We start from the raw sequence: 22,185 nt of genomic DNA, 5'->3' as shown, positions 1-22,185 counted from the left end.
GTGTGTATGTGTGTGTGTGTGTGTGTGTGTGTGTGTGTGTGTAAGATGCCATTTAGTCAGTCACCAATAGACCAGGCAGAATGGCACTCTAGGATGTAGAAATGGGAGGGATGGAAGAGAAATGGTCATGGGATTGGCAAAAGGTATTATGTTTACACTAGAAAAACAGACTCTGAACCTATCACCAGATAGTCATTGACATTTCCTGAAAGGATAATCAGGAACTGTTAGCAAAGTGTACACAGAAGTGTGCTTCCTTATTAGGGGGATGGGGGGAGGGCTTACCTAGGAATCAATCACAAGCAGATGCTTAGAACAACAGAACTGAGCTGGAACTGGAGAGGTGTTTGGGGAGGGGAGGAGGGTGACAGAAGGAAAGGCAAGGCAGAGAAATAAGAAATGATTTAAGTGCTCTAGGCCAAATGAAATGTGATGGAACAAGACGTTTCCACAGTACAGTACAAAAAGCACTTCTCTGACCTTGATGTCTGTGGAATGGATTATGTATAACTTGAGCCACAGTTTGGGGGCTGGGAGAAGTTGACAAGGCAACACTGTGTAGCCCAGGAACAGGGCCTAGTGACATGGCCTATGAGTCAGAGTCAAGAGTACTTCTTTCTGAATCATAGGGAGGCCATTGCTGGCTGAGAGAAGCAGTTTAGAAAGGAGTTCTCTCCTGCCAGCAGCTGAAAGCAAATGGTCTAGGTGTGTTGCATTTCCTTGGGTCTGGTCCAGCATCATGTGATGGGCCAGATGTGAGTCATTGGTCTGGAATTAAACAAGACCCAACCCTCCTAACCAAGTGTATTCATTGTCCCCCAACTGTTAACTCAGGTTTTCCAAAGAGGAGAAAGCTAGAGAGGCAATGCCCTTCAGTGATCACATTAAATCCTTCCAGTTACTTCCACCCTGGAGGTGCTAGGGGAAATACCAAGATAAAGGTATTTGCCCAGCCAGAATAGGGCAAGTTTTTCCAGTGGAAAGAAAGCAAGGACATTACTTAAGCAAGTCACGTGGTCTTTCTCTAGTTTCTTTTTCACAGGGCACTGGTGGCTCCTGCTACTCAGGAGGTTGAGATCTGAGGGTCTGGAGCTAGAAGATGAGATCTGAGAATCTCTGTCCAGGCTGGGCAGGAAAATCCATAAGGCTCCTATCTCAGTTAACCAGCAAAAAGCCAGAAGGTATGACTAAACTGGTAGGGCACCAGCCTTGAGCAAAAAAAGACTAAGGGATACCACCTAGACCCTAAGATCAAGCCCCAGTACAAACAAAAAAATCTGACATGCTCCAAAATTCTTGGCAAATGAAATCATTTGCACATATACCTGCTCCATCTGCCCATTTCCCTTTTCCTCTCCCCCTCTCCTTTGGTTCTACTAAGCACACAAATATTTCCACAAATACTTGCTCTTCTGTGGTCATTAGCCTCAAGCTGGCCTATATTTTGCTTCATAAAAATATCAAACCTGCTCAGCTGCTCAGATAAGAATGTTCTGCCAGGTCAACAGTGGAAAAAAACCCAGTTCCACCTAGTACCCCAATTTCTTTCATTTGTACCAGATTTGAACTTGGAATTCCTGGCCTCTGAATATTTGTGTTGGAATTCATACACTGTGGGTTGTGTCTCTGCTCCTAGGACTCCTACTCCTGTCTCTGTTTAGCTCTTTTCTCAGACTCAAACCAAGAGTCTCTATTAGGGATAAGAAACCTCTCCTTTTATCCTGTTTCAAGGTCAATTCTACTTAAGTTTAGCAGCCCTCTTCCTAAATTCTGCTTCACCCTATATCCTATGCTTCTCGAGCCTTCCTATCATGGTAGAGCTAAGTACAGGCCTGATATTACTGGCTACTTTCCTCTCCAGTTTCAATTTCAATCCTTTTTTATGTTTGTTTGTTTTTTCTTTTTTTTCTTTTTTTTTGCCAGTCCTGACAACTCAGAGCCTGGGCACTGTCCCTGGCTTCTTTTGCTCAAGGCTAGCACTCTGCCATTTGAGCCACAACGTCACCTCCAGCTTTTTCTGTTTATGTGGTACTGAGGAATCAAACCCAGGGCTTTATGCATGCTAGGCAAGCACTCTACCACTAAGCCACATTCCCAGCTCCTCTTTCCATTTCTTTCAGTAATTTATTACTTTCTTAGGAGTTTTATGAGTTATTCATGAACCTCTACAGTAAAGTGCCTAAATCAGTATTTAGTGTAATTGTCAGTCTACCTGCCCAGTATGGAAGCTAAGAGAGCAGGAAGAAGGACCAGGACTAAACAAGGACAACTTACACGTGTACCTGTCCAATCCAGAAAGATGGAAAAGTACTGAATTATTGAAAGCAACATACTATATTTTCCTTCCACAGAGATAAAAATGTCCTAATTTTGCCGGGTACCAGTGGCTCAGGCCTATAATCCTAGCTACTCAGGAGGCTGAGATCTCCAGGATCAAGGTTTGTGACCAACCTGGGAAAAATTTAAAGTTCCCTAGTAGGGCACTAGCCTGGCAAGTAAGAGGTCCTGAATTTAAATCCCACTACTACCCACCTCACCCCACTCCAAAAAGAGACAAAGCTCTAGGGGCTGGGAATATGGCCTAGTGGCAACAGTGCTTGCCTCGTATACCTGAAAGCCCTGGGTTCGATTCCCCAGCACCATATAGAGAAAATGGCCAGAAGTGGCGCTGTTGCTCAAGTGGTAGAGTGCTAGCCTTGAGCAAAAGAAGACAGGGACAGTGCTCAGGCCCTGAGTCCAAGCCCAGGACTGGCCAAAAAAAAGAACTTAAAAAAAAAAAAAAAGAGAGAGACAAAGCTCTAACTAGCAATCACTACTAGCAAGCCAGACAGAGAAACTAAGGATATATGTAATATAGGAGCTTGTCACAAAAGAAAAGCATATCTCTTGATAGCTGGTCCAGAGCTGTGGCTCAAGTGGTAGAACGCCAGCCTTGAGTGAAAAAATTAAGGGGCAGCACACAATACCTGAGTTTAACCTCCAGTACTGGTACAAAACAACGACGATTTATAGAGTTATTCAGGCAAACCAGAACAAAAAAGAATATTTAAATCACCGCTTTGGAAATAGATAGTGCTTAGTGGTTAGTGTTTTTTTCTTGTCGTTTGTGCTGGAGCTGGGGCTTGAACTCAGGGCCTAGATGCTGTCCCTGAATATTTTTGTTCAAGGCTAGCATTCTACTACTTGAACCATAGTTCTACTCTGGCTGGTTAGAAATAGAGTGTTTGCCTTGCATACATGAACCTCTGGGTTCGATTCCTCAGCACCAGAAGTCAGAAGTGGTGCAGTGGCTCAAGTGGTAGAGTGCTGGCCTTGAGCAAAAAGAAGCCAGGGACAGTGCTCTGGCCCTGAGTTCAAGCCCCAGGACTGTAAGAAAAGAAGGAAGGAAGGAAGGATGGAAGGAAGGAAGGAAGGAAGGAAGGAAGGAAGGAAGGAAGGAAGGAAGGAAGGAAGGAAGGAAGGGAGTCTTATTAGATTTCCTGCCCAGGCTGGCTTTGAACCAAGGTCCTCAGATCTCAGCCTCCTCAGCTAAGATTGGCAGTGTGAGCCACCAGCATCCATTGTGAATGGCTTGTTTTATCTCATCTTAAGCATCAAATAGTAGCTTCTTTCTCCACTAGATGAGTTAAAACTATAAACAAACAAGCATATGCTTATATTGGAGGAAATTAAAAGGATATGAATCCAGGTTAAGGAAATTAGGTACTGGAAGAAAACCAAATAATTAAAAGTAGGTCAAATTTGGGACCTACAAATGTGGCAGCATGTATGCAAATTTAGAAACGGCAGCAGCCAGCAGCCTCTCTCCAGCCCTCACACCAACGCTACAGGTTTTTGCTACAGCTGAGAAAATATTTCTCATTAAAAAAGAAAGTGGCGGGGGGGGGGGGAGGCTGAAAAAATGAGAATAAATCATCCATGTAAGAATAAAGGCATATTCACAGCATCCACCAATATTAACACGTGGAAATGTACCATTGGCTGGAGCAATTAACTTTGCTCTCTACCAGTTAATTCAACTATCTGGGGAACCTGGCAACTCTGCATACTCGCCCCCAGAATACGCCTCCCTAATAGGCAGACTCATTCATTCATTCATTTAGGTCCATCATGGGGCTTGAATTCAGGGCCTGAGCACCGTCCCTGAGCGTTCCTGCTCAAGGCCAATTTGAGCCACAGCACAACTTTCGGTTTTCTGGTGGTTAACTGGAGGTAAGAGTCTCATGGACTTTCCTGCCCATGCTGGCTTTGAACCGTAATCCTCAGATCTCACAGGCAGACACATTTTAAGACAGTCTACAGAAAGTTTGCATTTTTTTTTTTTATATTTTTGTTGGTCATGAGGCTTGAACTCTGGGCCTGGGCGCTATCCCTGAGCTCTTCAGTTCAAGGCTGGCGCTCTACCACTGGAGCCACAGCACCACTTCTGTTTTTCTGGTGGTTAGCTGGAGGTAAGAGTCTCACGGACTTTTATGACAGGGTTTGCTTTGAACCGATATCCTCAGATCTCAGCCTCCAGAATATCTAGGATTACAGGTATAAGCCATTGATGCTGGCTCAGAAAGTTTGCCTTTAAAATAATGCTCAGGGGCTGGGAATGTGGCCTAGTGGTAAAGTGCTCGCCTTGTATACATGAAGTCCTGTGTTCAATTCCTCAGCAACACATATATAGAAAAAGCCAGACGTGGCGCTGTGGCTCAAGTGGTAAAATGCTAGCCTTGAGCAAAAAGAAGCCAGGGACAGTGCTCAGGCCCTGAGTTCAAGCCCCGGGACCGACAAAAATAAATAAATAAATAAATAAAATAATGCTGATTGGTCCAGATACCTGGCTTATACCTGTATTGGTAGTTAAGTGGGAGGCTGAACTCTGAGGATCATGGTTCTACGTCAGCCTGGGCAGAAAAGTCCATAACACTCTTATTCCCAATTAGCTACCAAAAAAGCTAGAAGTAGAGCTTTAGCTAGTGATAGAAAACTATCTTGGAGCAAAAGAAACTCAGAGACAGCATCCAAATTCTGAGTTCAAGCCTCAGGACTGGCAAAAAACAAGCAAGCAAACAAGCAAAACCAATCCAGAGGTCTCCTTCCAGAGGTCTCCTTTCCGTGGCTAGGACTATAGAGATAAGATTTCAAAATTTCCCTTCAAGATGCTTGAGGGAAATTTTCAAAAAGATAATTTCTTTCCATCATACTATCCACAAGTATACACAAAAGGATTTAACGTGCCTGTGCATGTGTACATGTACACACAGTTTCTAAGGCTTAAACTCAGGATCTCCCACTCGCCCTTGACCTTTTTTTTTTTCCTCAAGGTTGGTACTCTACCACTTGAGCCACACCTCCACTTTCAGTTTTTTGCTGCTTAATTAGTGATAAGAGACTTTCCTGCCTGGGCTAGCTTCAAATTGGGATCCTCAGATCTCAGCCTCCTGAATAGCTAGGACCAGTGTCCTGTTTGTAGGACCAGTGTCCTGTTTGTTTTATTTATGACTACCATATCTCCAGTTCCTTACACTTAACCTGCAGCTCGACAGGTGCTGAGTAAAAAATTGTTGATTGACTGAATGAATCCTAGTACAGGTTGTTGGCCTGCCACCATTTTACTTTCCCCATCCTAATCTTTGCATAACCAACCATGTGGACTAAAGATGCTAAGTGGTCCATGTGCTGCTATGGGCTGGATTTCTATCAGCCCACAGGACTGGGTGTGTTCTCTTCACTTAGCAACAAGCAAGAAGTGTCTCCTGCATCACATCTTCCACCTGTGGTCCAGCTACTAGCTCCTCCAGGCCCCACAGAAATGACAGAGGTAACACTGGAAGACCCTTCCAAAGGATTTATATTCCTTTTCCTAGTCCTGCTAATTAGAACTCCAATTAGCAAATGAAAAGTACCACCAGAACCCAGGCAAATTATAGCCAAGGAAACCCTCGCTCTCATTGGCCCAACTCTTTTTTTATTTTTTTAAGACAGTCTCCCTATGTAGTCCAGTCTAGCCTAGAAATCTCACTTCTCCTGTCTCAGATCCCAAGTGGTGGGATTACAAGTGTGTGCCACTATGCCGGCTCACAGGTCTAGCCTGTGACCTTTCACTGTTCTTCCTGCTGAAAAGGGATTGGCTTCACTTCTCACTTTCTCAACACTAAAATAAAATTCCGGGCTGGGGATATGGCCTAGTGGCAAGAGTGCTTGCCTCGTATACATGAGGCCCTGGGTTCAATTCCCCAGCACCACATATACAGAAAACGGCCAGAAGTGGCGCTGTGGCTCAAGTGGCAGAGTGCTAGCCTTGAGCAAAAAAAAAAAAAAAAAAAAAAGAAGCCAGGGACAGTGCTCAGGCCCTGAAGCCCCAGGACTGGCCAAAAAAAATAAATAAATAAAAATAAAATAAAATAAAATTCCCCCCAAACTTACCTCAAACATCATCCCCTGAGCAATTTTCATGCTTTAACAAAATTCTTTGCCAAAAAATACCCCTTTTGGGGGCTGGGGATATAGCCTAGTGGCAAGAGTGCCTGCCTCGGATACACGAGGCCCTAGGTTCGATTCCCCAGCACCACATATACAGAAAACGGCCAGAAGCGGCGCTGTGGCTCAAGTGGCAGAGTGCTAGCCTTGAGCGGGAAGAAGCCAGGGACAGTGCTCAGGCCCTGAGTCCAAGGCCCAGGACTGGCCAAAAAAACAAAAACAAACAAACAAAAATACCCCTTTTGAAGCTTCAAAAGGGTTGGCAGATCCCTCTCACTCCAGACCAGGGGAACAGAAGCTCCAAGGAACTAAGCCCCACCCAGATTGAGATATAAACACCTGAAAGAACCAGGCCTTTTGGGGTTCTTTATTAAAAAACTATGCATCTTTGTGCACAGCCACTTCCATCCAGTGTAGGCTCAGATCACACGTTTGACTTTCTGTCCATGAACCCAACAAGAGTCCAGGAAAAAGTGATAAGGTTTTTGCAAACTGTGTGCTGGTAAAAATAAATCAGGTTTTTAACATAGCCTACATCCCTTGGCCTTCCTTCTGTACTGACTGCAGGACATTCCTCATAGATAGGAAATGTTATTTATGAGCTCTATCCAAGAGCTAGAAAACAATGAGAACAACATCAGCCCTTCCCATTTAGGCAGTTTTATCTTTTACACCATTCCAGATTTGCACTGAAATGAATTAACACTATTTTCTGATACTCTCCTCCTAGGCCCTATCTCAGCTAGACCATCAATGTAAGCTTCTTGCTTTGCTTTCCTTTCCCAGATTCTCTACTTTTCTCTATAAAATACCCTATATGTCTCCTCCTCTGCACAGAGTAATTGCCCTAGTCTCAGTCTTCTTGCTTCAACTGAGTCTCTGTCTCATCTATGTCATTCTTGTTTGTGTTCTAAATTCCAGTCCCAAGAGCCACAATGGCTTTTACTTAGATCAAAATCAAGTTCATCCTTAGAACATATCAGGAAATTTGGCATAACACCCAGAGAAACTGGATAAAGTAGGTAAAAATTGAGTAGTGAAATAGTCTCAAGGCCTGGGAATGTGGCTTAGTGGTAGGATGCTTGTCTAGCACACATGAAGCCCTGGGTTTGATTCCCCAGCACCACATATATAGAAAACGGCCAGAAGTGGCACTGTGGCTCAAGAGGCAGAGTGCTAGCCTTGAGCAAAGAGAAGCCAGGAACAGTCCAAGGCCCAGGACTGGCAAATAAATAATTTTTTAAAAAAGAGTCTCAAATTGTACCTTAGAAGAGGCCTGGATCTTCATTTTTGGCCTGCCATAATCATAACTAATATGAAACAACAAATGTTGAAAACAGCAACCCCCATATGGCACTGGATAAGTTACTAAACCTTGCTTTGCTTCTGCTCGCCCATCTGTCATACAAGAACAATACTGCTTGTTTCTCAGCTCCTAAGCATATAAAAACAAGGGAGCTTTGCTTGTTAAAACAGAACAACGGTGTATTAAAATAATGCTTTAAAAAACAGGCAAAAAAAAACACCCTAGACAAACTTCTAAAAAGATGTAGGCTTGACATCAGATGTTAAACTATGCATCTAATCAAATAATTTCCTAAGTAGATGGTCCTTACTTTATAAGTATAAAACTAAAGTCAATGCTCCAAAGTAGCTCTGGCATGACCAAATACAGTGTCAATGCCAGGGGTAACAAGACAGATAATACAAGAAGGCTACCACCAAGACTTAGTATGGCAAGGAGAAACTAAAAGGCATAAATAGACAGGTACCAATGGCTCACACCTGTAATCCTAGCTATTCAAGGAGGTTGAGATCTGAGGATTGTGGTAAAAAGCCAACCCAGGCAGGAAAGTCCATTAGATTTTTATCTTCAATGTGAGAGAGAGAGAGAGAGAGAGGCTTTGCTCTTGAGTTTAAACAAAAAAAAACTAAGGTACAGCGCCCTGGCCCTGACTTCAAGCCTCAGTACCTGCACAAAAGTAAAAGAAAAATAAAATGATGGATCCTTGAAATCCCCAGGCCTTTGGAAAAACTAAGCTCTCTACAGAATAATCCATTGGTTTTCATATCATTCTACATCTTGAAGTCTATAATCGTGCTAGCATTCCAGAGCCGTGCAAGAATAGTATCTACACCTGAACCTACGCTCCTGATCTGCCACTAACAGGCTAACAACCTGGGTTAACTCACCTATTTTCCCATTGCTTTCTGCACTACACAACTCGTGAGGCCCCAAGGAAAACAGGCACTCTACCATAATCCCAGGTAACCTAAACTCTTCGCCTTTTTGGCTTTCCATATCCACGAAGTTCCTTTTAAAAGTGTCCCTTAAATCCGTCTATTGCCACCTGGGTCTCTCAATTCTTGCCCACTTTCTCCCTCCCCACCTGCAGTAGGCCTCGCCTCCTTCCGGGAAGTCTGCCGTGTCTGTCCTCACCCCCTACCCTCACCTCTGCAACGCGATGGCTCCAGCCAGTCCTCCTCTCCTCTCCTCTCCCCTCACGACATCCCCGCAGGTGCGGTGTTCTCTGATGGACATCCCTGGTCGCCCTCAGCCCTCCGACCCTGCCCCCACCCCCATCCTCCGAGGCCCGTCCCCACCCCCATGCCGTCCTCTGTCCTCCCATTCCCGAACTGACCCCCACCCCCAACCCGCGGCGGCCCACTCACAGGAGGCCGGAGCAGGTGGTGCAGACGAAGCTGCCCACGGTGATGTCCACGTAGGTGACCCCGCGCTGGGCACACTCGAAGCAGTGACGGTTCCCGGCCTGGCTGCAGCCGCCCAGCTCCCGCACGCGGCGACACCACACCTCCGAGGCCGCCTCGGCCTCCGCCTTGCCCCCGCCGACCCCGCCACCTGGGCCTGGGCCCTTCTTGGCCGCCATCACCATCACTGCTCAGTCTCTCTCCTTCCCTTTCCAAGTCCGCAATCGCTCCCTTCAACCGCCGGCCGCTTCCCGCCTCCGCCGCCTTCGCACGCCCGGCAACCCTGACAGAAGCTCCGGAGCCAGCAGCGTCGCCGAGAGCCTCCGCCGCCTCCAGCTTCGCCTGTCCTGCACGCTGATTGGCTAGTATTCTCCCACCTCCTCACTCTGATTGGCTTTCTCTAGGGCGGCCTCCGGTTGCCCGAGCCCCCAGCGCCACGCCCCACTGCCTTCAGGGCTTCGACCTCTCCCATTGGCTGGTAGAGACACCGGCTGCAAGAAGTGTGCGTGCCCGCTCCTCGTCCCCGCCCCCTCTCGCCACCGACTCAACTTCGACCCACCCCCTGGTTTCAATTGGCGACTTGTAGGCACCAAGGTTCCTAGGCTGACTCTGATTGGCTGTCAAGGCCGCAAAGTTAGCGGGCGAGCTAGTGGCGGTGTCCTGCGCATGCGCAGCTCTACCCCCCCCCCCACCATGATAATTCCCGCCAAATTTCAAAGCTTACTGTGGACTGCGTAGATTGACAGCCAAAGCAGCAGAAGTTGTTCTATAGAATAGACTGGAAGAAAGTAGGAGGAGAGAGGTCTTTATAAATTCTATTTCATTTACTACTACCCTACGCCATAGGTGGGATCCTCCTTTTACAGTAAGATTAGACCCAAGGCTCAGCCAGTGGGTCTAATGAGTCTCCTGATCTTAGAAACTTTGCTATTAACCACCATGGTTATAGAATAGTATTGGTTATTCATTTGACAGACTCTTCTGAATATCTGCTTTTCTTTTCTTTTTTTCAGGAATGTTCTAGACAGAAGAAATAAAGCAAGGAAACAAAGTCTTTACCCTTGTGGAACTGACATTCTAAAGGAGAGAAGCAGATGGAAAACAAAGAAGCATGAGTCAAGGGCAAGGGTGCCTCATACCTGTACTCCTACCTACTTAGGAGGCTGAGAACTGGGTTCAAAGCTAGCTTGGACAGTAAAGTCTGTGAATCTCTTATCTTCCAATTAATCACCTGAAAACTGAAAGTGGAGCTGTGGCTCAAGTGGTAGAGCACTACACTTGAATAAAAGAGTCAAGCAAGAGCATGAAGGCCCTGAGTTCAAGCCTCAGTTATCTCTCTCTCTCTCTCTCTCTCTCTCTCACACACACACACACACACACACAAAAAAAAAAAAAAAAAAAAAAAAAGATGGCCAGGGGCTGGGAATGTGGCTTAGTGGTAGAGTGCTTGCCTAGCATGCATGAAGCCCTGAGTTCGATTCCTCAGCACCACATGTATAGAAAAAGCTGGAAGTGGTGCTGTGGCTCAAGTGGTAGAGTCCTAGCCTTGAGCAAAAAGAAGCCAGGGACAGTGCTCAAGCCCTGAGTCCCAAGCCCCAGGATTGGCCAAAAAAAAAAAAAAAGATGGTCATTCTAAGTGACATCTAGATATGCAATAGGACATCTTAGCCACCCGCCCCCCCCCCCCCCGCTGCTTTTTTGCCAGTCCTGGGGCTTGAACTCAGGGTCTAGGCACTGTCCCTGGCTTCTTTTTGCTCAAGGCTAGCACTCTACCACTTGAACCACAGCACCACTTCTGGCTTTTTCTATATATGTGGTACTGAGGAATCGAACCCAGGTTGGCCCATTTTTTAACATTCCTTCTGAATGTTTTTCAGAATTCACAACTTCTAAGTGCTACCCATCCCTCCTGTAGTTCCTTGTTAGTCAAGGACTATTTCTTTCCATCTTGAGACTGAACAAATTGGAAAGCTTGGCCTAACACTAGTAGTGAATGAAAAAAAAATTAGAATATACATCAAACTCTGATAGATTTTCTGGTAGTTTTGTCACTGGGTGTGGTCCAGCAAGGGAAACTAAAGGATTCATCCTCCTCCCATGTCAGTTCCACCCAGGTCATATCAGGGACAACAACTGTATTTCTTCCTCATAATCAGAGGGAGCACGGCCAGCATGGGGAAATCCATTACTCTAGTAACAGGAGCCCCAGATGGCCAGATGGAGCCCTTGCTGTGTTCTTTGGTGAGGACACCTTGTCCATTCACAGTTAAGTCACAGAACCTGAGTGACTTGGGGGATAAAAAGCAAATGTTTTGTTTTTGTTTTGTTTGGTGCTGGCCCTGGGGCTTGGACTCAGGGTTTGGGCCCAGTCCCTTAGGTTTTTTACTCAGCACTGGTGTTCTCCCACTTGAATCACAGCTCCACTTCTGGCTTTTGGGTGGTTACTTGGAGATAAGAGTCTCATGGTCTTTCGTGCCTGGGCTGGCTTCAAAATCTTGATCCTGGGGCTGGGGATATAGCCTAGTGGCAAGAGTGCCTGCCTCGGATACACGAGGCCCTAGGTTCGATTCCCCAGCACCACATATACAGAAAACGGCCAGAAGCGGCGCTGTGGCTCAAGTGGCAGAGTGCTAGCCTTGAGCGGGAAGAAGCCAGGGACAGTGCTCAGGCCCTGAGTCCAAGGCCCAGGACTGGCCAAAAAAAAAATAATAATAAAATCTTGATCCTGGGCTGGGAATATGGCCTAGTGGCAAGAGTGCTTGCCTCGTATACAGGAGGCCCTGGGTTTGATTCCTCAGCACCACATATACAGAAAATGGCCAGAAGGGGCGCTGGTGGCTCAAGTGGCAGAGTGCTAACCTTGAGCAAAAAAAGAAGCCAGGGATAGTGCTCAGGCCCTGAGTTCACGGCCTAGGACTGGCCAAAAAGAAAAAAAAGAAAATCTTGATCCTGGGGCTGGGGATATGGCCTAGTGGCAAGAGTGCTTGCCTCTTATACATGAGGCCCTGGGTTCGATTCCCCAGCACCACGTATTCAGAAAACGGCCAGAAGTGGTGCTGTGGTTCAAGTGGCAGAGTGCTAGCCTTGAGCAAAAAGAAGCCAGGGACAGTGCTCAGGCCCTGAGTCCAAGCCCCAGGACTGGCAAAAAAAAAAAAAAAAAATCTTGATCCTCAGATCACAGCCTCCTGAGTAACTAGGTTAATAGGTGTGAGCTACCAGTGCAAATATTTTAAAAGAGAATAGTGGGGCTAGGAATGTGGCTTAGTGGTAGAGTGCTTGCCTAGCATGCATGAAGCCCTGGGTTCGATTCCTTAGTACTACATACACAGAAAAAGCCAGAAGTAGTGCTGTGGCTCAAGTGGTAGAGTGCTAGCCTTGAGGAAAAAGAAGCCAGGGACAGTGCCCAGGCCCTGAATTAAAGCCCCAAGACTGGCAAATAAATAAATAAATAAGAATAGTGATCATGAGAGATGCCACTTTGCACTCTAGCCCTCAGTTTCTGGGATCTCTGTCCTGGCTGAAGAAGAATCGGCACTGCGGTTCCGTCACTGCTCATATCACATTTCCCTGTCTGTACAGGAGCCTCCCAGGCTCACAGGTGTGGTCTCCTAGAAACTGCTAGATCAGTTTTCAGGAGACTATTCCATTGTTCTCCAAGGCCAGCTGCTTCTAGGGGATAGGAAATATGATAACAGCCCATGATTGACTAGCTATCCTATTCCTGTTACTGAGAAGTCTTGCTTGGTTGCAGACAATTGACTCAGTAATTCCAGGGATGATGAGTCTAAAGTGGATCTTGGAAAGAGAACGCAAATGTAATAAAATGTTTCTTGAGGCCAGGCACTGGTGGCTCACACTTGTAATCTTAGCTTATCAGGAGACTGAGATTGGAGGATCCTGGTTCAATGCCAGCCTCGACTGGGTACTCATGATACTTTCATCTCCAATTAGCCAGCAGAAAGCCAGAACTGAAGCTATGGCTCAAGTGGTAGAGTGCAGCCTTGAACATAAAAAGCTGAGGGACAGTGCCTAAGCCCGGAGTTTAAACCACAATACTGGCACACACACACACACACACACACACACACACACAGTTTCTTATAGGGCTGGGAGTATGGTTTACATGGTACAGTGCCTAGCAAGTACAAGGCCCTGAGTTCAAGTCCCAGTACTAACTGAACAGTGATTGCTCATGCCTGTAATCCTAGCTTCTCAAGAAACTGAGATATGAAAATAGTTGTTCCCCGGCTGGGAATGTGGCTTAGTGGTAGAGTGCTTGCCTAGCATGCATGAAGCCCTGGATTCGATTCCTCAGCACCACATACACATAAAAAGCCAGAAGTGGGTCTATGCCTCAAAAAGAATCCAGGGACAGTGCTCAGGCCCTGAGTTCAAGTCCTAGGACTGTCAAAAAAAAGAGTCAAAGGTTCAAAGCTAGTTGGGGCAGAAAAGTCAGAGAGACTATATCTCCAATCAATAGGCAAAAGGCTAGGATGGGTATTAAAGTTCAAGGGGTAGATCACTAGTATTGAGCAAAAAAGCTAAAGGACAGTTCCCAGGCTCTGAGTTCAAGCCCCAGTATTGGTACAAATAAATAAAGGAAAGAGGTGAGGATGGGTCCCAGAGGGGTAGATGAATGAAGTGGGAGATGAGGGAAGACTGCAGTCAAGAATTCATTGTATATACCACAAAATTAAGAAAAGTAAGGGAAAGGGTGGGGTGAAAGGAGGTGAGAATGTTGAAGGGGTGACACTGATCAGAATGTATTGTATTGATAAACTGCTTTGTTACATGGCACTTCCTTTTACAACTACTTAAAGATAATTTTAAAAATTGTAAAATCCAGGGCTGGGGATATGGCCTAGTGGCAAGAGTGCCTGCCTCGGATACACGAGGCCCTAGGTTCGATTCCCCAGCACCACATATACAGAAAACGGCCAGAAGCGGCGCTGTGGCTCAAGTGGCAGAGTGCTAGCCTTGAGCGGGAAGAAGCCAGGGACGGTGCTCAGGCCCTGAGTCCAAGGCCCAGGACTGGCAAAAAAAAAAAAAAAATTGTAAAATCCAAAAGAATTAATTAATTAAGGAAACAAGGGAACATTAAGGTAAACAGTCCTACCCTGTCTTCCTCAGAGATGACTATAGTCAGAGTAACTAAGACCTTAAGTAGTGCACCAGCTTAAGTTAGGTCATTGTTCATTAAGCTAACGCATTATTTTGCTGTCTTAAATGAAGCAGAACCCAGGTTCACAGATCTGTGCAGTTCTTGCCAACACTTCAGGCAGAAACCAAAAACCTCAACTCAGCACTTAGGCCATTTCTTGCAATGAATATGCCACACCTACTTGGCTTTTCTTTTCTTTTTTTGTGGCCACAGCTTAGGGTGATATTCAAAATAATAAACAGCTGCTTTCCATATGGCTACCAGCCAATCAGAACAGACACCATGTTAGCCCCAAGTTGGAGATCAACAACTGCTCTAAGCATTAACCTTGTAGTTGCTGAATGAGAGGGAGGCCTAGTGGCTTAGAGGCATACAGGTAGAAGTGGGGTTCTTAAAAAATTTTGTGCCAGGTGCCAGTGGCTCATGACTGTAATACTAGCTACTCAAGAGGCTGAGATCTGAGAATTGCAGTTCAAAGGCAGCTGGGGCTGGGAATATGCCCTAGTGGCAAGAGTGCTTGCCTCATATACAGGAAGCCCTAGGTTCAATTCCTTAGCACCACGTATATAGAAAACGGCCAGAAGTGGCAGAGTGCTAGCCTTGAGAAAAAAGAAGCCAGGGACAGTGCTCAGGCCCTGAGTCCAAGCCCCAAGACCAACACACACACACACACACACACACACACACACACACACACACACACACACACACACACACACACACACACACACACTTTCTAGGGGCTGCAAACATAGCTTAACAGTAGAGTGCTTGCCTAGCATGCATGAAGCTCTGGGTTCAATTCCTCAGCACCACATAAACAGAAAAAGCCAGAAGTGGCGCTGTGGCTCAAGTGGTGGAGTGCTAGTCTTGAGCAAAAAGAAGCCAGGGACAGTGCTCAGGCCCTGAGTTCAAGCCTCAGAACTGCCCCCCCCCCCAAAAAAAAAACTTTCTAGAAAAAATTGCCTCAAAGTCTATTTTCCTCCGACTGGATTTTTCTCATTACTCTTGGTTTCCTGCTATTTCCAAACTCCTGTGACCAAATGTTCCTAATTTTGAGGTGATTCAGCACTTTTGGTTGGCAATGGGGAATACAGTAGAAATTAGATGGGTGTACAAAGAATTGGAGGAGCCCCATTCTCAAAAGACATTGTTGTTCCAACTGCCAGGATTTCAGTATTTGGTAATCAAGACCTTAATTTTAACCATAGAAATTCAGCACAGTTGTGAATGTAGCTAAAGCTATGGGTTGACAACTAGTATTTTTGTATTATAAAATATCTGGCATAAAACTTTAATAACATAGCTGAAAAGAGATATATATATTATATCTTTTGCATATTAATTACAATGCCCAAGGATAAACACTGGCAAATCCACCAGTCAATAAGTAGAATGTGGTGCTGAGATGTAGCTCAGTGGCAAAGTACTTGCCTAGCAAGTGCAACGTCCTGGGTTTGATCCCCAGTACCAAAAAAGAAAAGACAAAAAAAAAGAACAATGTAATGAATATTCATTTTAGTCCTTCCTTCCTTCCTTCCTTCCTTCCTTCCTTCCTTCCTTCCTTCCTTTCTTCCTTTCTTCCTTTCTTCTTTCTTTCTTTCTTTCTTTCTTTCTTTCTTTCTTTCCTTTCTTTCTTTCTTTCTTTCTTTCTTTCTTTCTCTCTCTCTCTCTTTCTTTCTCTCTCTCTCTCTCTCTCTCTCTTCTTTCTTTCTTTCTTTCTTTCTTTCTTTCTTTCTTTCTTTCTTCTCTTTCTTTCTTTCTTTCTTTCTTTCTTTCTTTCTTTCTTTCTTCTTCTTTCTGTTCCTGGGACTTGAAACTCAAGGCCCGGATGCTTTCCCTGAGCTTCTTTTGCTCAAAGCTAGTGCTCTACCACTCGAGCCACAGGTCCACTTCTGGCTTTTTGCTGGTTATCTGGAGATAAGAGTCTCATGGACTTTCTATCCCAGGTTGGTTTCAAACCATAATCCTGAGATCTCAGCTTCCTGACTAGTTTGGATTACAATTGTTCATAACAGTGCCCTATTGACTCTTTTTTAATGGTTTCCAAACACTGGCTAGTGACATGTGTTTACATCCCATCCGCCCCCACTTCTGGGGCTTGATCTGGGCATGCATGCAAGTCCTTTGCTCCATGGGGGACCAGGCATCTGTGATCTTGCCCTATATCCCCCCTTTCCCATCACCCTGTTCCTCCCCTTTGCAGTTCTCTCAGCCTCCGCATCCAGAAGAACGGTTGAAATTATCTATTATCTCCATTCTTCAAGGCTTGATTATAATTCCAGCACCTTTATGTAACCTTTTATTTTTATTTCATTTTTCATTCTACGCCCTACAGCTGGAGCACAAGTCTGGTTAGGGAGATAAACGAAACAATTGGGTTCTGTCTTGTAATGCGATAATAGTCTGGCTGGGGTATGCCATGTCCCCGAAGGAGAAGCAAGCCTGTTCACTTGCTGGAGAGGCAGAATGTACCACGTTCAAGTTGACTTTCCAGTCTGAGAGTTTAGAGCTTCTAGAACAGTCAGGTACTGTTAGCTTCATGCTAATGGTATTTTTCTACCAAACTGCTCTTTTCTTTTCTTATGCTTGGTTTTGAGTGTGTGTGTGTGTGTGTGTGTGTGTGTGTGTATGATGTTTCCTTTATATCTTTTTTAAAAATTAAATGTTATTGATGAGGTGATGTACAGAGGGAGTACAGTTACATAATAAGGTAGTGAGTACATTTCTTATCTTATTTGTTACCCCCCCCTCATTTTTCTTTCCCTTCCCTAGTTCAGATAAGCATATATACAATATCCAGTGTACTAAAATCACATACAGTGACCACAGGGGGTATGCCAAAGTTGTGCTTGTTTTTGTTTGAGACAAAATTTCAGTATGTGGGGGGTGGGGGAAAGCTCAAATGTATGATCCTCATGCCTCCAGATTGCTGCACATTGATGCCCTGCTAAATATGTTGGTTTGTTTGGTTGTTTGGTTGGTTGATTGGTGTTTCCTAAGGTAGAGTGCTAGCCCTGAGCTTTTGTTCAAGGCTACCATCCCACCACTTGAGTCATAAACCCACTTCCAGCATTTTGGTGGCTTACTGAAGATAAGAGTCTCATGCACTTCCTATCTCAGGCTGCCTGTGAACCATGATCCTCAGATCTCAGCCTCCTGAGTAGCTGGTAGGTTAAAGGCATGCGCTACTGGCACTTGCCTCGCCCTAAACACTAGACAAGGCAAGCACTCTTGCCACTAGGCCATATCCCCAGCCCAGATGACTTTTATTTGTTTTGTTGTTGTTGTTGTTTTTGCCAGTCCTGGGGCTTGAACTCAGGGCCTGAGCACTGTCCCTGGCTTCTTTTTGCTCAAGGCTAGCACTCTGCCACTTGAGGCACAGCACCACTTCCAGCTTTTTTCTATATATGTGGTGCTGAGGAATCGAACCCAGGGCTTCATGTATACAAGGCAAGCAGTCTTGCCACTAGGCCATCTTCCCAGCCCCTAAACACTTTAATTCACCCAGCCCAACCTCTTCCATCTCAAAGCAGACCAACCATGGCAGTTTATAACCCAAATGCAAAGATGCATTTCCTGGTACTTGATTAACAAAGTAACCGAAGATCTTCACGGTGGATGAAAATAATAATGAGTGTATTTAATTTTTTTCCCTGTTCATTCTAATTTTTCCAGGTTTCCCCTCATTGCTCTGAAATTTCTGGAATGTGTACATAGTGCCTGGCCACCCATCATTGGCTTTAAAGCAGGACTATCAAACCCAATTAGCTTAAGGTCACTATTTGGTCAGTGGAAAAGTTTTTAAATGGTGGTGATACCATCACTGGTATTTCCAGCCTGTGGTTTCTGGCTCTCAGCCATTTTTGGCAAGGAAAGATTGCCCCAAGGCGGTGGCATAGGTCATGTTAACTCAGTCCCATACACCATGTCCCTCTTCCCTTCTCTTGGGAGTGGTTGGGAGATAACAGTAGAGTGATGGGAGTCGGACCTCAGGGTGGGCCACCTCTGTGCAAGTGCATACACCTGGCTCCAAACTACTTTTTATCATGGAAAATTTCAAACAGACTCATGTGCCTGCAAAAACGCTATTAACCAACAGGCATATCCCATCATCCCACTTTTGTGAGCAGCACATGATTAATGCATGGCTTTCCCCCACTCCCTCCCCCACCCCCGTGCTTCTTCTCCTTCCCATTTTATTTGAAGCAAGTCCAAAAGCTCAGCTATCTAGGCACTGGTGGCTCACTCAGGAGGCTGAGATTTGAGGAACACAGTTCAAAGTCAACTTCGGCAAGAAAGAACAAGTGACTGTCACCAACTAATCAGCAAAATAAATAAAAAAAGAAAATGAAACAAATAAAATGCTAGACTGAAGGCATGGCTCAGGTTTTGGAGTCCCAACTATGAGTGAAAAAAAACACCAATGTGAGAGGCACTGAGTTCAAGTCCCAGTACCAGCTCAAAGATAAATAAAAGATCTCAGGCAATTTCTTTCATTGATATTTCAGTATTCTCTCTCTCTCTCTCTCTCTCTCTCTCTCTCTCTCTCTCTCTCTCTCTCTCTCTCTCTCTCTCTCTGGGCTCTGTCCCTGAGCTTTTGTACTTAACTCTAGCACTCTACCACTTGAGTCACAAGTCCATTTCGAGCTTCTTTTTGTTTGTAACAATTATGTAATGAATTTTTTATTATAAAGGTGAAGTACAGAGGGGTTACAGTTACGTGAGTCAGGTAAAGGCTACATTTATTTAATTTTGTTGGTTGTGGAGCTTGACTCCAGGGCATGGGCACTGTCTCTAAGCCTCTTTGTGCTCAAGGCTAGTGCTTTGCCCCTGGAGCCACAGTGCCACTTTGTTTCTGGTGGTTCATTGGAGACAAGTGTCTCATGGGGACTTTTCTGCCCCAGCTGGCTTTGAACCACGATCCTCAGATCTCAGCCTCCGTGAGTAACTAGGATTACAGGCAGGAGCCACTGGTGGCCAGCTAAGGGTACGTTTCTTTTTGAAAAATGTCACCCCTTCCCTTGCTCTCTCCCGGTTTTTCCTTCCTAACCTTATCCACAAGTTGTATTAGCTCATTTTCAACATAGGGTCTAGTGAGCACCACCACTCCTTTGTTTACCCTTTGTCCTTCCATTTCTGTGCCTCCCCTACCCCATATCTTCCCCAAAACATATAAACAAGCAGAAAGAAAAAAAGAAAACAAACACACCAAAAAGAAAAGGCCTCTTACTTTCATGTCCTGCAGTTCATTTCGATAAATATTATTTCATATATCAGATGTACAAAAGCATTGTGCTTTTCTCTTCCTCTCTACTTCTGGTTTTTGGTAGTTGGAGATAAGAGTCTCAAACTCTCCTGCCTGAGCAAGATTGAATCCAAGATCCTCAGATCTCAGCCTCTAGAGCAGCTAGATTACAGGCGTGCCTGGCTCAGTATTCTCTTTTTAAGAATTCTTAAAAATTAACCACAATATTTATTTTGTTTTATTACTATTATTATTTTTGGCCAGTCCTGGGACTTGGACTCAGCACCTGAGGCACTGTCCCTGGCTTCATTTTGCTCAAGGCTAGCACCCTGCCACTTGAGCCACAGCACCACTTCTGGCCATTTTCTGTATATGTGGTGCTGAGGAATTGAACCCAGGGCCTCATGTATATGAGGCAAGCACTCTTGCCACTAGGCCATATCCCCAGACCCCCACAATGCATTATCTTGTCTGAAAATTAATAGTAACTGCTAATTTCTTCAAATACTCAATCAGTGGTCATATTCCCAGTTGTCTCATAAACATAATAAAGGAATTTTTAAAGGAGTTTTATTGAATCAGGATCCAAATAAACTCCACAGATTGCTATCAATAATATATGATTTGTTTGAGGGATTGTTTTTCTTTAGCTATAATGTGAATTGAACTCAGCACCTGGTAACGTTATGGGGTCTGGGGGCGGGGAGGTTCCATGTCCCCCAAAGGTCCACCACTGAGAGACAGTCTCAAGCAAAAAGATGGGTTTATTGGTGAAGCAAAAAGCAAACTGCCCGGCTAGGGACACAGCATGGACTCAGGAGCTGAAACTACTCTCCTGAAAAGTAGGCTGACTGGCCAGGGACACAGGGCAGACTCGAGAGCTGCCACCATGCTCCAAGCAGTCCTCAAACTGGGGTTTATAAAGGTAAAAGCATAGCACAGACATGGGGTAGAGCACACAGTAAGTTCACAGAGGTAAGAGGTTGAAGCAGGGGGTAGAGCAAATAACAAGTTAAGCGAGCCACTTACAGAAGCAAAATTTTGGGGTCAGGTTGACCTAATAATCAAGATGGAATCAGCTCTATTCTCCCCAACATTTCCTACCATGTTTCCCCAATCAAGATGGAGTCAGCTCTACAACATAGTCTTCCCAGGGCTGCGAATGTGGCTTAGTGGTAGAGTGCTTGCCTAGCATGCATGAAGCCCTGGGTTCGATTCCTGAGTACCACATACACAGGAAAAAGCCACAAGTGGTGCTGTGGCTCAAGAGGTAGACTGCTGGGCTGGGAATATGGCCTAGTGGTAAAATGCTCGCCTCGTACACATGAAGCTCTGGGTTCGATTCCTCAGCACCATAATATAGAAAAAAGGTGCTGTGGCTAAAGAGGTAGAGTGCTGGCCTTGAGCAAAAAGAAGCCAGGGACAGTGCTCAGGCCCTGATTTCAAGGCCCAGGCCTGGCAAAAAACAAACAAACAAAAAAAGAGAGTGCTAGCCTTAAGCAAAAACAGCTCAGGGACAGTGCTCAGGCCCCCCTGAGTTCAAGCCTCAGGACTGGCAAAAAAAAAAAGTCTCTCCCCTTTGCTTTATTTATTTAGTTAGTTGGTTATTTGTTTGTTTGTGTTTTTTTTTTCAGTTAGACTAGCAAGTTTTTACCTGGACCTGCCTCAGATGACAATTCTCTTACCTATACTTCTATAGTTGAGATTATCTACAAAAGCCACTGTATCTGGTGGTGATATTTCATTTTTGGCCTTTTGTGTGTGTTGTGTGTGGTACCAGTACTGGGGCTCAAATTCAGGGCCCAGGCACTGTCCCTTAGCCTTTCCACTCAAAGCTGATTCTCTACCACTTGAGCCACAAGCTCTACTTTAAGATTTTTGGTGGTTAATTAGAGATAAGAGCCTGGCTTTGAACTGCAGTCCTCAGATCTCAGCCTCTTGAGTTGCTAGGATTTCAGGTGTGAGTCACCTGCACCCAGTTATTTATTAAATCTTTATTTTATTTTTGTTGGTCATGGGGCTTGGGCGCTGTCCCTGAGCTCTTCAACTCAAGGCTAGTGTTCAACCACTTGAGCCACAGGAGACTCTTATCTGAAAAACACCAATAACAACAACAACAAAAGCCAGAAGTGGAGCTGTGGCTCAAGCACTAGAGCACTAACCTTGACTGCACGCATGCATGTGTGCAGGCGTGCACACAAACGTGCGCACACACACACACACACACACACAGCAAGTTCAGGGACAGCACCCAGATCCTGATTTCAAGCACACTTGTAATCCTTGGTACACAGGAGTTGGAGATAGGTAGATTTTGGTTAGAGCCAGCCCAGGCAAAGTTACTGAGACCTTCATCTCAAACAACAAAATCCAATCTGGACATGGTGGCACCTGGTCCACTTACTTAGACTGTGGTCCCAGCCCCTTGGGCTTAAATGATTCCCCCTCACCCCTGAGGTTCTGGGACTTGAACTCAGGGCCAGGGCCCAGTCCCCAAGCCTCTCTGGGACTTGAACTCAGGGCTAGGGCTCTGTCTCCAAGCCTCTTTGTACTCAAGGTTAGTGCTCTACTACTTCATCCACAGCACCACTTCCAGCTT

At 45.3% G+C, this 22,185-nt stretch overlaps 1 protein-coding gene across 2 annotated transcripts in view; it reads right to left on the bottom strand.

The window, feature by feature from the left end:
- Nucleotides 1-9,502, bottom strand: part of Agfg2 (ArfGAP with FG repeats 2) — a 37,020-nt gene extending 27,518 nt beyond the window's left edge. For both annotated transcript variants that reach the window (XM_048368301.1, XM_048368308.1), the window contains exon 1: nucleotides 9,142-9,502. In XM_048368301.1, coding sequence (XP_048224258.1) covers nucleotides 9,142-9,362 — 221 coding nt within the window. In that variant the 5' untranslated portion in view covers nucleotides 9,363-9,502. The remainder of the gene's footprint in view (nucleotides 1-9,141) is intronic.
- Between the last annotated feature and the right edge of the window lie 12,683 nt (nucleotides 9,503-22,185).

This window comes from Perognathus longimembris, chromosome 1 (genome assembly GCF_023159225.1).
Source record: "Perognathus longimembris pacificus isolate PPM17 chromosome 1, ASM2315922v1, whole genome shotgun sequence".
NCBI classification, from domain to species: Eukaryota; Metazoa; Chordata; class Mammalia; order Rodentia; family Heteromyidae; genus Perognathus; species Perognathus longimembris.
The sequence above is the reverse complement of the archived record's forward strand: the minus strand, read 5'-3'. Positions and strand labels throughout refer to the sequence as shown.